General features: G+C 41.4%; 1 protein-coding gene across 1 annotated transcript in view; it reads left to right on the plus strand.

The window, feature by feature from the left end:
• The window catches only part of LMNB1 (lamin B1), a 97,203-nt gene that overhangs the window by 48,558 nt on the left and 33,179 nt on the right, over nt 1-15,466 (plus strand). Inside the window, exons 4-6 of the mRNA XM_030193570.1 lie at nt 2,566-2,736; nt 9,317-9,442; nt 14,247-14,467. Coding sequence (XP_030049430.1) covers nt 2,566-2,736; nt 9,317-9,442; nt 14,247-14,467 — 518 coding nt within the window. The remainder of the gene's footprint in view (nt 1-2,565; nt 2,737-9,316; nt 9,443-14,246; nt 14,468-15,466) is intronic.

The raw sequence follows: 15,466 nt of genomic DNA on the forward strand, positions 1-15,466 counted from the left end.
AGTACTTCTTGGAGGAGGAGTCATATGGAAGTCCATCTGATCCCTCGCCTTGAGAGATGGAAATCTGGGCAGGCAGTACCACCTTTGTCATCAGGGGGAGGAAGCTTTCCCGGAGTCTGAGAGTAGGGCTGCCTCTCAAAGTTCCTCAGAGTGTGGACATTGTTCCACCAGAGCAAGGTCGACACAGACTTATTCGCCTGCTCCCAAATATGGGTGTAGAGTCTGATTGGGACTGCTTATGGGAGTCCGCTGAGGATCTATATGACTTCTTGGAGCAGGAGTCATATGGAAATCTCAATCAGAGGCACCTTTTCACCAGTTTTGTGAGGGAGATGGTGGCAACCATCCCATTTAAGTTGGAGACTGAGGAGGAACCTAGAGCAGAAATGTTGTCCTGAGCTATGTCTCCTCCTAAGAAAGGGTAACAGTACCATTGTACCCTGTCCTTACGCACTGTTGAACTGTGAGTGTCCCCTCACATGCAGGTTGCACTTAAGGTTGATATGCAGTATCATAGCCAGAAGGCTTCCAGATTTGAGAAGGCACAGTTGCTCCAAAACTCCATGGTGGTTGAATCTTCTCTCAAATGTGCCAAGAGTTCTCAGTCTTGTGCCTCTGGGGCGGGAGGCTAGAACTTTGGATTCGTTTGGGAGGAAGACTTCAGGCCTCAATGCTTGTTGCCCGCATCCAGTCCTACCAGCTCTACATGAGCCTTTACTTGGAGTCTCTGGTAAATAGTACACTGACTCTGGCGGATTCTCTCCCTTTGGAGTAGGCTGCAGAGCTTCACTAGCTGGCCAACAAGTAGATGGAGTGTAGGAATTATCTGGCTAGGGGCACCAGTGATACTTTTGATGTTGCATCCAGACTCTCTGGATTAAATGGGGAGGGGTGTGGGGATGCAGAGATTTCTAATATAACTTAAACATTTTCAGTCTTGTAATCCATAATTAAATTTATCCTGAGACAGTGCTTGAATTTGCTTAATCTAGTCTTTTGAGCTTTTAACTCCTACTTCCTCAATCTTAGTGGCTTAAGAGGCACAAAATTCTTACAAACTTTGAATTTTAAATGAGCTTGCCAGAATAGATGGAACCGTTCCACAGCATACCTTAGAAAGAGACTTGAGTGCAGTCCAAATGGCTTCTAGTGTTTATTTCTATGGGCTTAACAAAGGGAGGAAGAGATGTTACTGTCTTAAATCCTTGGTTTCTCACAGTTTTCTGGGAGCAGCATTTGTCCTAAAGCAGACTTATGTACTGCCATCCCTGAGAGGGAAATCAGCTTTGATTTACCCACGGCCGCTCATAATGGCGCTGTGTTTCCCATTGGTCCAGATGGCCCCAGCACTGAACATTTTTCATGAGCCCAGAAGAGCTACAGGAGTGATGGGGCTAAGTGAGCCATCCCTTCCCAAGTCCAGACTTTTCCTCATGACCAGACCTGCCCTGGTGATTTTGCTTTTTTTCACATCATTGCATACAGAATTTATTTTCCCCCAGAATTGGAGAAAACATTCTCTGAAACCTTGACCACACTTGACTATTAACTAGGTTCTCTCAATGAGCAACATGTGAGATATATTAAATTTCTACATTTTGGAGTAGTGTTTGTTTTGCTGTTTTTTTTTTCTGCAAATGGCATAAGAGGTACAGTAATACAAAATTTGCTAATACTAAAATGAGAAGTAAGCAAGTTATATTGCAGCATGCCTTTATTGTTGCAATATTCAAAGGTTTATGAAGCTTAGATTGCTTCTGCTAGTCATGTTAAATTTCCCCTTGCTGTGTACAGTACTAAAATTAGTGGCGCATATTCTCCATACGATGTGTGTGTGTTTTTTCTTGGATGCCCAGTACCTACTTACCTATCCTTTCCTATTTGTTTGCTGAAAGAACTGCATCAGAAGTTTGTTTTAGCATTTCACACCTGCAAGAGCGGGGTCCACAGGTACCACTTAAAGTCTCTGCACATGCAGCTCTGTCACTTCAGAGCAGGGGTGTAGCCAGACACCCAATTTTGGGTGGGCCTGAGCCCAAGATGGGTGGGCAGAAGAACTTCGTTCTGTCCCACAAGTGATTTGGTCTTTCTCTCGCCTGCATGCCATATGATCTGTCAAACATCCCCTTCCCCCGCATACCTTTTAAATAGCAGATTTTCACCAGCAGTGAGCAGCAACTAATACACACTGCTCATGTTGGCCCCCACAGTCTTCCCTCTGATGCAACATCCTGTTTCCGCATAGGCGGGAATACATCAGAGGGAAGGCTGTGGGGCCGGTGCGAACAACATATATCAGTTGCTGCAGGCGAAGATCTGCTATTTACAAGGTATGCAGGAGGGACAGTTGTTGGGAGTTTTCGGCTGGTGGAGCTTGGGGATCCCTGCCAGCCACATAGATATGCTGTTACTGGGTGGGCCTGGGCCCACCCTTGGCTACGCCACTGCTTCAGAGGAGCTTCTAAGCTCTTAAGCTTCCCTGGAGCTTCCTCCTATGCAGCGTCCTTCCATATGTGCTGCTTGGAAGGTAACCCCTTACTGACCTTTTCCCACTCCCCCCCCCAGGAAATCAAGGAGACCAGACGGCGACATGAGACTCGCCTGGTGGAAGTGGATTCAGGGCGCCAGGTTGAGTACGAGTTTAAGTTGGCCCAGGCTTTGACTGACATGAGGGAGCAACAGGATGCACAGGTGAAACTCTATAAGGAGGAGCTGGAACAGACTTACCATGCCAAGGTGAGAACAAATCCTAGGAAGAAAGCAAAATTCTAGTAATTAGTACAGATAATGGTGATGATTATACTGCACTGCTAATTATGATATTAGGGGTAGGAAATGGTGGGAATTATTGATTTTTATGGTATCTTGAATAGTGGTAATTTATTGTATAATTTGAGATTTATGGTGAAATATGTGAGCAAATAATCAAATTGAATAATAAATTAAACTGATTGAAGTGGATTGGAGCATTATTTCTGTCCAGAGGGCATTTATTCATGTAGGAGACGACTAGACTTTGATTCTTTTAGTAAAGGTTTTTATTAACTGGTGCTTTTTCTCCCTTTCTCCCACCTCATTGCACAAAGGAATTTTTCCCTGAATTGGAGTCACTGCTGCCATAGGAGCCAACTTTTCAAAATCATTGGGGGTGCTAAGCCCAATGGAAATAACCCCTCCCTTACACATGCAAACAATTTTCTCAATATTGAGGGTGCTCAAGCACCTACAAAGTCAGCTCCTATGACTGCTGCTTTCCTGGAAATGGTTGATTATCTGTGACCATCTCTCGGAAAAAGGTGACTAAAATAGAAGATCCAAAATGTTGAGCCTGGCTGATTTCCCATGTTATGGGTCCGTAAGCAGTCTGTAAAAGTTACATGTTTGAATTTTTGTAACTTTTATTTTTTCACAAAAAAGGGTGGGGTTTGAATTGTTGTATTACAAATTGTTCTAATGGAATTCATTAAAACCTCGTTTATTTTGTTTCTGGAGACTTTGGTCACTTTTTCCCAGATGTGGTCATGTTTGATGATTTATTAGAAGTCTGGTTGGACCCAGAAGTGAAACAAAGCTCAGATTTCTAGAGTAATTGTCGTCTGTGTCCCCTATAAATTATAGCTATGAATTTATCTTGAATTTCAGATTTAGGGGTCCTTTTATTAAGCCACGGTAAAAAGTGGCCTGCGGTAGTGTGGGCGCGTGTTTTGGGTGTGCACTGGACCATTTTTTTTTTTTTTTACTAGGGCTGGGAGAAAAGGGCTTTTTTAAATGGGATGGGATATGGGTGTGCACTGAAATGAAAACTAGTGTGCGCCTATTTATGGCCTGAGCCCTTACCGCCACCTATTGACCTAGCAGTAAGGGCTCACGCACTACCCACGCGGTAACCATGCAGCGTGCGGTGACTGCTTACCGCCAGGAACACCCTCCCCCCCCCCCCCCAGTAGAAAATTATTTTCTACCGCACGATTTGGCACGCGCTAAACTCTGAATTACTGCCGAGCGCATGCACTAGCTCAGCTGTAGTGCTGATTTGGCGAACACTACCCGCGCATTAGCCCACCCTGACCTTAGTAAAAGGGCCCCTTAGTGATAGTGGCAGAGGTTCTTGTTTCATTTCGCCTGGACTATTTTTAATGCTGTTTATGCTGGATCCATTCATACCGGTATTGATCCAGAATGCTGCTGCTTATATTGTTGAGAGATTGCAGAGTAGGCATGTCGCCCCGGTGCTTAAACAGCTGCATTGACTTCCAGTGTGATTTTTGGATACATTTTAAAATTGAATTTGTGCAAAGTTAGTATTGGGCAAGACTCAACAGATTTTTAAAGTATCGTAAGTAGGTTCTCTGTGTGTAATTTGCAGTCATGAGGGAAAGCGTGTCTTCATTTCCCTCACTAAGAATGCCCTAATCTGAAATATTTGTTATGGGTAGAATGGACTTCTCAGGTTTTAAGACTGGAGAGAGACTATTTGAGGTTATTTGTGTTTGCTTACCTTTAGGACACGTGGCACAGAAGCCTATGTTGCTATTTGCTTTTATTATATTGTATTTTTTATTTTCAGTGGGTTTATTCTTTTTAGTGTTTCATTTACATATTTTAATTATACTATGATTTCTTTTGTAAAATAGCAGTGATCAATTTATGGCTGTGACTAAAAGGAATTGGAAGTGTTGTGCTGTGCGAAGTAATAAAATATAACACATAAAGCCCAACAAGCAACACACATCACAAATTATTTATAGCATACATGTAAAGCCAACACTGGAATAGCAACTCATTTATGAGCCTTTAGAATACATTAAAGGAAAAAAAGAAAAAACAGGGGTCGACCAATTGAATCCCAACTCAAGGGTGACTTATTTATTTGAATGTAAAAAGCAAATGTACAATAAAACTAAAATTGTCCTTATTGACAACTTGTTAACTCTATGCAGTCCTGCGTTTCAGTGTGGAAGGCGCCTGCCTCAGGAGTCAGAAGTAATTTTGGTCTAGTTGATAATACAAGGACATCAGTCAGTAAGTCCAAAATAAAAAGTAGCACAATCAGGTCACAAAAAAAATCTGTGAAATAGCAATATAGACAGATGTCTGTCTTCAAAACTATCTATACAAAAATAAACTCCAAGAAGACATACAAAAATCAAATAATTCAACTGCTCTTCAATATAATTTGACAGCATCCACAGAGGTAGTCCGGAAAAAAAAACTTTCACCAAAATATTAATAGTGAAAGAAGTTGATCCTCAGTATCATCAGAGACAAAGCACTCACCAGTGCTCAAAATGGATAAGTACAATTGTAGGAACCACTCAAGGGTCTCACCCATTGCTATACCAGTCATCATTAAATTACATCCCAGGGTTCCACTATAATAAACACTGAACTGTACTCTGTGGTGCTCCAAATATGATATAAATGTGCTCAGAAGCGTGCCCAACTCACTATTAAATGTTCAGAACAAACTGACTCAAAAGTAAGGCTAAATACCACAAAATAGTCCCAAAATTATCTTCAGATAATCCAATGTCCAACATCGGGGAACAGTTATGTCGCATAATAAGAAGGACCCAATGAGCCTCATTTCATTTTTTATTTAGGAGTCCAGATAAAGACAAACAATCCGCTGAAGATACCCCCAAAGGAGGAGATTCTATATATGGCGCATGAAAAATCAGTGCTGAAATCAGTGCCGACTAAGCTTATTCTATAATCGACACTTAGATTTAGGTGCCGATTATAGAATATGCTTAGTTGATATTTCAACACTGATATCTACGTGTATCTATTTACATCAACAAAAACCTGGTATAAAATTTCAGTAAGTAAATTTAGGCGCACTGGGCCATATTCTATAATTAGGCACCCAAATTTTGGAATGCCCTTTTCCCCACCTATAACCACACCCCTTTTGCCTTCACGCTTTATAAGTTCAGCGCACATCATTATAGAATACACTTAGCAAGTTGTGCGCCTAAATTCTAATCAGTGCCAGTTAGTGCTCATTATTTATCAGCGCTCATTAGCTTGTTAAGCCAATTAAGTTACACGTGGTGTGTTAGAATCCGTGTCGATTTCAGCGCCTAAATCTAAGCGCACTATATAGAACCCGGGGGAAGCGCCTAAAGTCACGGGCCAAATTATATTGAAGAGCAGTTGAGTTAATCAAAATTATCTATGCAGGAAAATCACGATAAGGCTAACACAAAATGGCTGTAGAAAAGGCTATCTAAAGACAGTTGTTTCTACAGCTGTTTTGTGCAGTGATGGTCAATAAGAAGGACTATTTTAGTTTTATTGTACATTTGTTTCTTTACATTCAAATAAGTTACTCCTGAGTTGGAATTCGATTGGTCGTCCCCCGTTTTTTCTTTTTCATTTTTTTGTGTGCAGGGGAGTGGGGGGGAATCTTTTTTTGTATACATACCTTTTGGAATACATTTATGTATTGTGAGAATTGGGAGCTCTTATCCCAACTTACCTTCGTTCCCCAGTGTGTTTTAACAGACTGCAAAGGGCTATAAATAGTTTGCATATCTCTTGTGGAGGGGTGGAGACACTTCCATCACTAGGTCTTGGTCCATTTTAAAAAAGAAAAAATTAGATGCCTGAAACACACTTTTAAAAAATTTGATCTTAACACTACTAGATAACAATACAAATACTCATGAACAGGGATAAACACAGCAAACACAGTTTGTGTAGGGAAATCGATCCTCCTTTAAAACTAGATCTTTTTGTGCAAAATCTTTCAGAACCATAAAATCAGGGACCAAAGCAGGATAAGCCCCTTGTCTTTTTTTTTTTATTTTTTTAACTTTAGATTTTTATTGCATTTTTCTTATGTATACATTGGTCATCATCAAACCATAAAATATACAACAATTTTGTGCCTGTCTCTTAAACTTATCTCAACATACAGACTTTCTAACTGCCTGGTAACACACAACCACAATCCCTCCCCTATATTCCCAACTATTTCCTATAACCAATTCCCTCCACCCTTTTTACCCCCTGCTTTTCCCCCATATTAATTATTCTCTTTTCTTTCACTGATGAAAGGATCTGTATTACCCCCAAAACCCCCCTTCCCTCCCCCCTTAATATATATCCTAAAACCCCTGATCTTACCCTCCCCTTGCCGTTCCTCTCCCCCTTCCTTGGAATGTGTCCAGACCCTTTTAAAGTTTCTCCATCATTTGCTGGAGTCTTTGCCGTTCCCCCTCCCTCCTGTACACCGTTAGCCGCTCCATATGCCACAAATGCCTCACTTTAACCTTCCAATCCCCTATGTCTGGAGGGTCTACTGATTTCCAGCAGCACGCTATAAGACACTTAGCCGCTGCTAGTCCCCAGCGCATCATTTTACTTTCCTCCCACACCTCCCGCTCATTATATATTCCCAGTAAACACCCCCGTGGACCACACACTAGAGACACTCCCATGGTTCGGACCAGCACCTCCATTACTGCTTGATAAAATGGTACCACCCCCGGGCATGTCCACCACACATGGAGAAATGTGCCTTTCTGTGTTTTACATCTCCAACACTCATCCGATGTCCCTTGGTACATTTTTTTTCAACCTCTCTGGTGTGTAGTACCACCTTGTGAGTACTTTATATGCATTTTCCTGTATTAATACACAAACCGAGGCTTTCTGTACTTCCCCACATACATTTTCCCATTCCTGCTGGGTGAAGTGGCATTGCAAATCCCTTTCCCATGCACCCTGAAATGAGTATGTCTTATCTTCATCCCCTTGAAAGAACCGGTATAGCACCAAAATAGATTGTGGCACTTTCCTCAACAATATCCACAGATTTTCTAAACTTTCCCCTTCCCTGGGGGTTCCTCCTCTCCAGCCCTGCTTGCCTATAAAATGTATTACTTGTATATAAGCAAATCGGTCGCCCTCAGGAATCCCATACCTGGCAAGGATAAGCACCTTGTCTTGATCACCCTGGATCTTAGAGCAAGATTTTTTTTTCTCCATTTAAAATTTTGAAAAGATTACTGGATTTTACAAAACCAACTTTTTAAAAACCGTTAAGTAAATTCAAATGCATCCTTATCTCCTTCGTTATGAGAAAAATATTGTTAATCCTATTTTGAGAGAGGCAGCTGGTAGCCAGTAAACTGCATATGTCATACATAAACTCATGGTTTATAAGATAAAAATGTAAAGTATCATTTATTTTTTAGGTAAATGTTCAGTTTGCCAGCCTCTGAAATCACTTTTCTGTGAGAGAATGTGATGATTTATTAAAATATGCAAAAACTTTGGGATGATGACATATTGAAATCTTCCAGCCCTCTGTTCTGATGCATATGGCAATTAAATAAAATATATTTTATCTGCCAAAAATATTAATGAAAGTGACGTTAGAATCCTGCATTGCAGTCAGTTGATTGTGGGGCCCCTTTACTAAGTGGCATAAGCGTCTTTGCGCGCCAAAATGGAGTTAACCGGCTACCGCATAGCTCCTGTGGTAATTTCATTTTTGGCACGCACCCGAAAAATAATTTTTATTTTCGGATGCACGTGTTGGGTGCGTGCCAAGTGGCATTTTGACGTGCATAGGTCATTACCGCCTGGTTACCGCATCAGACTTCACCGCTAGGTCAATGGCTGGCGGTAAGGTCTCAGATCCAAAAATGACATGGGGCAGTTTTCATTTTGCCGCATGTCCTTTTTTGGCAAAAATTTTTAAAAGGCATGTTTTTTTATAGGTGCGCTGAAAAATGATTCTGCTCACGCCCAAAACACGCATCTACACTACCGCAGGCCATTTCTCAACTTACCTTTGTAAAAGGGCCTCATTACTTGTCTAGTTTCTCCAGTGCCTATTTAAGTTTGGATGGCAGGATGTGTCCCATAGCAGTGAGGCAACATTGGAGACTATGTGCATTGATCAGCAAACCAAGAGGATGGTTGGCATAAATGTACTGTCTCTATGCTAGCCCAAGTTGTATTCTTACAAAGGCTAGAAAAAAGCCTTTTCTGTTGTTCCGAGGGCACCTGTTTGGCAGAGGCTGTTTTTTTTTTTTACGGTTTTTCCACAGTAAAACGTCAGGATTTGTTTTTGGATTTTGAATTTGGTATGCTGGGTGTGCACGAAACAATGCCAGAAATTAAAAAAAAAAAAAAAAAGGCAGCAGTATGTTTTTGTCTTGCACATGTGGACAGGAAGCTGGGGCTTCCTATCGTAGCTGTTTGAAATGTACTTTGCACTGACTGGTGTTCCTCATTTGTGAGCAGCCAGAGCACTGCTTATAGAGAAACCTGACAAGACCTATTTCATTTGTTCCAGCTAGAGAACGCCAGACTGGCTTCGGAGATGAACAGTTCCACAGTTAACAGCACCCGGGAAGAACTGATGGAGAGCCGCATGCGCATTGATAACCTTTCTGCCCAGTTAGCCAGTCTGCAGAAGGAGGTAACGGCTGTCAGTACTGGGGTTTTATCTGGAGGGCTTGTATTTGTGATGTATGGGTTTTTTAATTAAAGCTTGTTATGGATAGGAAAGGGGAAGGGTGTAACATGTTGTGGGTTACTTCTTTCCTTCCTAATTTCATATTATTGTCCTTTCAAATAATGCTAACAACTGCAGGGTAGTATTGGCTGTAGCAAAACATGGAGCAGACCAGCAGGTGTAGAAGTAGACAGTTTATTAAAACACACACACAAAAAAAAAGACTAGATGTTTGAGCGCTGATCTTTTTGGCAGCTTGTTGGATTTGGTTATCTTACACTGTTATGATTTTCAATGCTATTATGTGTATGTTTCTTTACTGTTTTAATAAAGACTGCCTTTAAAATTAAAAAAAAAAATTAAAACATGTACTTGATGTGGCCATGTTTTGCCCAAAAAGACTGCGTCAGGGGGGTAAAGCTGTAGTCCAGACACACAAATATTAAATATAAAAAAATAATTCTAATAAAACATACAACTTAAATAAAACATTAAATACAAATAATATAACAGTGCAGTCATAAAATGTGAGCTAAATAAAACAATCACAACTGTGTGACATGCAAAAGAAGACACATCAGTAGGTGTACAGAGTAATTTCCCCCCGGATTCTATATAGTGTGCCTAGAGATTTGTGCTGAAATCAGCACAGATTCTTGTAGCTTAATAAGCTAATGAGCACTGATAACAGCACTTAACAAGCAATAATGAGGGGGAGGAGTAGCCTAGTGGTTAGTGCAGCGGACTTTGATCCTGGGGAACTGAGTTCAATTTCCACTGCGGCTCCTTGTGACTCTTTGCAAGTCACTTAACTCTCCATTGCTCCTAGTACAAAATAAGTACCTGAATATATGTAAACCGCTTTGAATGTAGTTGCAAAATACCACAGAAAGGCGGTATATCAAGTCCCTTTCCCTTAATGTGCACTGATTAGAATTTAGGCGCACAAATCGCTAAGCGTATTTTGTAACGATGTGTGCTGAACTTCTAATGTGCACAGGCAAAAAGGGGTGTGGTTATGGGGAGGAAAATGGGTGTTTCGTGGGTGTTCCAAAATTTTCCGTGCCTAGTTATAGAATATGGCCTACTGCGCCTAAATCTACGCGCAGGGATTTACACTTTTTGTTGGTGTAAATGGGTGGATGTAGATTTATGCGCTGAAATATAAACTAAACAAAAAAAACAGCACCACGGGCCTTTAAAAATGGAACACAGTTCTTTAATGAATGAGCCTTGACAAAAAGACCCGACACGGGCCGTGTTTCGGTGACTAGCACCTGCGTCAGGGGTCACAGTGATGACGTGGAAAACTTGGGGAATAACTCGAATATATTCCTCTACAATATATTATTCCTTACCCCACGTCTTATGTAGTAAAAGCTAGCTAGCTTTTACTACATAAGACGTGGGGTAAGGAATAATATATTGTAGAGGAATATATTCGAGTTATTCCCCAAGTTTTCCACGTCATCACTGTGACCCCTGACGCAGGTGCTAGTCACCGAAACACGGCCCGTGTCAGGTCTTTTTGTCAAGGCTCATTCATTAAAGAACTGTGTTCCATTTTTAAAGGCCCGTGGTGCTGTTTTTTTTTTTGTTTGGACTTTAGTTTGTACTTCGTTCCCTCTCTTTTGTTATATCTGAAATATAAACTAAGCATATTCTATAATCGTTGCCTAAATATGCTTAGTCAGCACTGATTTCAGCTCCGATTTTTTTTTTTTTTTAATTTTTTTATTTTAGGCACCGTATATAGAATCTCCTCCTTTACGCTCTATAGTTGCAACAGAGCAAGCTGGTGTGAAATGCAGTGCATGAACATAGACAAGAGTGATTTATATAAGGTTCTCAGGAAGGCCTGTGGTATAGAACTGCTGCTGCTTTGAAGAGAGAGTGCTGTATTTGCTTGCATTTCACGTCAGCTTTCTCTGTTGCAATTATAGTGTGTAAAATCTGTACACGATTTTGTAATTATAGTCAAATTATGCACCTATTGATATGGCTTGTTCTTTCTTGACAGTATAAATTGTGGTGGTTTTATTTGTTACATTTTATGACTGCACTTTTATTTGTATTTTATTTACTTTTATCTGTATGTTTTATTGGAATTATTTTTGATATAATTTAATATTTATTGGCATATTTTTAATTCTGTGCATCTGGACTACAGCTTTACCCAAAATGCAGCCTTTTTGGGCCATGTCAAGTATGTGTTTTAATAAACCATCTACTTCTACACCTGCTGGTCTGCTTCATGATTTACTGCTTTGCTTGCTTGCAGATCACCTCCCAGTGATTTTTTAAAATCTTCTGTGCGGTAATATTGGCTTCCAGGAAGTTTTGTTGGAGTTAGTGTGTTGCTGATGTTAGTAAACCAACAGAATGAAGCAGAACCAATTTACCACATCCATAAAGGGAATTGCTAGTTCTTGTGAGTCTCTTTGTTGTTCTTGGGACTGCTCTATTTCTTAGAAGATGGTCTAGAAAGCTGTGTGATTTGGTTATTTCACCACCCCAGGCAAAGCAGTGATACACACTGTTCTGTTGCAGGTTGGAGCAATTTGATGCAACCTGGGGGAAATATTTTACTTGTGGGAGAGAGGGACAACTAAGTCTTCCTTCTAGGTGATTCCTTACCACTGCTTATTTGGGGATTTTTTTTTATGGCTTTGTGTTTAAATGACTAGTAACATTTTTATAATGGTTAGAAATTTCAGAAGAGGAAATAATAAATTTGCTTTTCAGATACTGCATACAGCTCTTCTGCAGAGGAAGTGATTACGTATGTGATACATTAACACTCCGGTAGTGGTCAAAAAATTATTCTTGCCAACCTCATAAACGTGTTTATTCCTTAAGCAGTATAAGGCAATGCATCATCCATATTGCTGCTCATATTCTGTCATACAGTGAGATTTTATTCATTCATGTTTCACTTATTTCTTTTTTTTTTTCTCTCTCTCTTCAAGCTGGGTTACTTTTTGTTTTAATGCTGATAGTAAGGATCTTAGGGGCCCTTTTACTACATTTTAGCACATGCTAAATACAAAGAAGCCTATCTGTGGGCATCTTATTTAGCACTTGCTAATTCTGTTAACAAGCTCTAAGCTTTAATAAAAGGGCCCCTTAAGTTTGTGCAGGCAGTCATAGGTGGAGGGAGGTTTTATTTTTCCTCCTAATACTGTGGAGGAGGAGGAGTATAAAAGCAATTATGAACATGAAATTCTTAGGTATTTGATATATAGAGCTAATAGATGTTTTGACATTACCTTGTGTAGCATATGTGGTGTTTTACTGCTTGTACTGGTGACTTGGCAGATCCACATACTTTATTCTATTCATCTCTAGGTTCTGTCACCAAATATATGCGGGGTAAGGTGTTTATAGAGTAAGAGGTACCATTCCCAGCATATGTTAGGGTGTTAGATTAAGCAAAAAGCAGAGATGGCCAGGAGGATAAAGATGTTGCTGGAGCCACACTCTGGTTATAAATTTTATTTTTGACCTGATACAGCCATGTTTCAGCTGGTGCCTGTGTCAGGGGGTCCTTGTTTTTCAGTGCGATTATGTGTTCACAAACCTTAACCTCTCATATCGGTCAATCCAACAAAATACCGTTACACCATTCAAAATGGCATTGAGACAGAAAATCTTCACAAACTCAACTCCTTCGTGGTCTGCAAAACAGTGTGTCTGACGCAGGCAGTTGCCTGAAACACAGCCATCTCAGGTCAACAATAAAATTTATATCCAGAGTGTGGCTTCTGTGACTACATTATCCCCCTGGCTGTTTCCGCCTTTTGCTGTTTGTTTTCTGCAGAACACTTTTGTTCTTATCCTGTTTCTCTTTAGGATGTTAGATTAATCATGTGGCACTAGACTAATGATTTACCAAACTTTATCCTATATGACCCCATTTTAAACTTAAAATTCTCATAACCCTAGATCATCGCTTCTCAAGTTAGTCCTCAGGGCACATCCAGCCAGTTGAGCTTTCAGGATATCCACAATGAATATGCATGATACATAGATCTGCGATCACTGCCTCCTTGGTATGCAGATCTTTCATGCATATTCATTGCAGAGATCCTGAAAACCCAACAGCTGGGTGAGCCCTAAGAACTGGGTTGAGAACCACTACCTTGGATGATGATGGGGAAACAAGATTCCTCCTCTTATCTCCACCTATGTAATCACAAAGGCAGCAGTCAGTAATTTACATAGCTTTCCAGTTGAGCAGGAAGCCCACTGACACAGGAGGGAGGGAGCAAGGTCTGTGAATATTTACTGACTCACAGGCCCTACATTGACAATCATTACTGGACATTGGTCATAATGGAGATCTAGAGGATGGAGCAGCCCCATTTCTGTGACCCTGTTTGGGCTCCCAACCCATAGTTTGGAGGTCATTGAGGTAAATGTTTGTCAGGAAGAAAGGTTCACTAGGCCAGTGCTGCTCAACGCAGTACTTGGGGCACACCAGCCAGTTGGGTTTTAAGGATAATCCACTTCATAATGAATATGTATAGAAGAGATTTTTCATGCACTTCTTCCTTGATATGTAAATCTCTCTCATGCATATTCATTATGGATATTCTGACAACCATCTTGGATGGGTGTGCCCCAAGGATTTGGGTGGAGAACCACTGGCACTAGGCGGCTAGTGTTTGCGCTTATATGAAAATGTGTTTATGGATGTAGAGTTTGGGCAGTCCTCAGTAACCAGATATGCCTATTTATTATAAAAAAAAAAATAATTGCCTTATAGTCCAGAGCTTGGCATGAACGGATGCAAGAGCTGGAGGACACCCTGGCTAAGGAAAGGGAGAATTGCCGGCAAATGCTGGCAGAAAGAGAGCGAGAAATGGCGCAAATCCGAGATCAAATGCAACAGCAGCTTAGCGACTATGAGGAGCTCTTGGATGTAAAGTTGGCACTGGACATGGAGATCAGCGCGTATCGCAAACTACTGGAGGGTGAGGAAGAGAGGTAAGATGACAGGATTGTACACTGCTGTTTAGCTGATGCGTTTTATCTAAATTGTAAGAATAATCTGTCACAAAACACCTAGCCACCTGCTTGGGGTTACCCCATGGCCTTTTAGAAGGTCTATACCCAGCACAGCTCGGGTCTGCCTGCACCTGCCGCTCATTCTCTATACTAGCACCCTCCTCCCACAGACTGGGTCACAACCGCCTCTGGTGAGTCTCCCGCTCTCAAATTATCCCCAGTGATTTCTAGGTTACTGGAGGCCACACTCACAGTGGTCCCACAGTTCCCAGAAAGTAGGGTTACCATATGTAAGGATTTACCCGGACATGTCCTCTTTTTTGAGGACATGTCCGGACAGGTTTTGCCAGTCCGCCCGTTTGTCCGGATTTCTGGACAAACGGGCGGGCGGCAGGCCTATCCTAGCCTCCCCTTCCCTTACTTACTATCTACTGCCCTGGTGGTTGTGACCTCTTTGGGGCAGGAAAGAGCCCCCTTGCCCTGCATCCTGTTGCTGTGATGGTCTTGGGATTCAAAATGGCCACCGAGAGTTGAAGCGGCCTTGCGAGACTTCAACTCTTGGTGGCCATTTTGAATCCCGAGACCGTCACAGCAACAGGATGCTGGGCAAGGACGGAGATACGGGCAGGAAAGAGGGGGCTCTTTCCTGCCCCGAAGAGGTCACTAGACCACCAGGGCAGTAGATAGTAAGTAAGGGAAACGGGAGGTGACGGGGTGGAGTTGCAGGGGAGGGGAATACATGACCCCAGGAGGAGGGGAGGGGAATATGTGACGGGGTGAGGATGCGAAAGGGGTGAGGCAGGGGGGCGGGACATGTCCTCTTTTTGAGAGGACAAAATATGGTAACCCTACCAGAAAGCACTCACAGATCCAACACACAAACCACCAAGATTCTTTATCAGGCCAAACAGGCAAACTAAATTGTTTATTGTCTTAAAAATTGAACAGTTTACAAAACAATGTGCAATTAGCAAACAA

Source organism: Microcaecilia unicolor, chromosome 2 (genome assembly GCF_901765095.1).
Source record: "Microcaecilia unicolor chromosome 2, aMicUni1.1, whole genome shotgun sequence".
NCBI classification, from domain to species: Eukaryota; Metazoa; Chordata; class Amphibia; order Gymnophiona; family Siphonopidae; genus Microcaecilia; species Microcaecilia unicolor.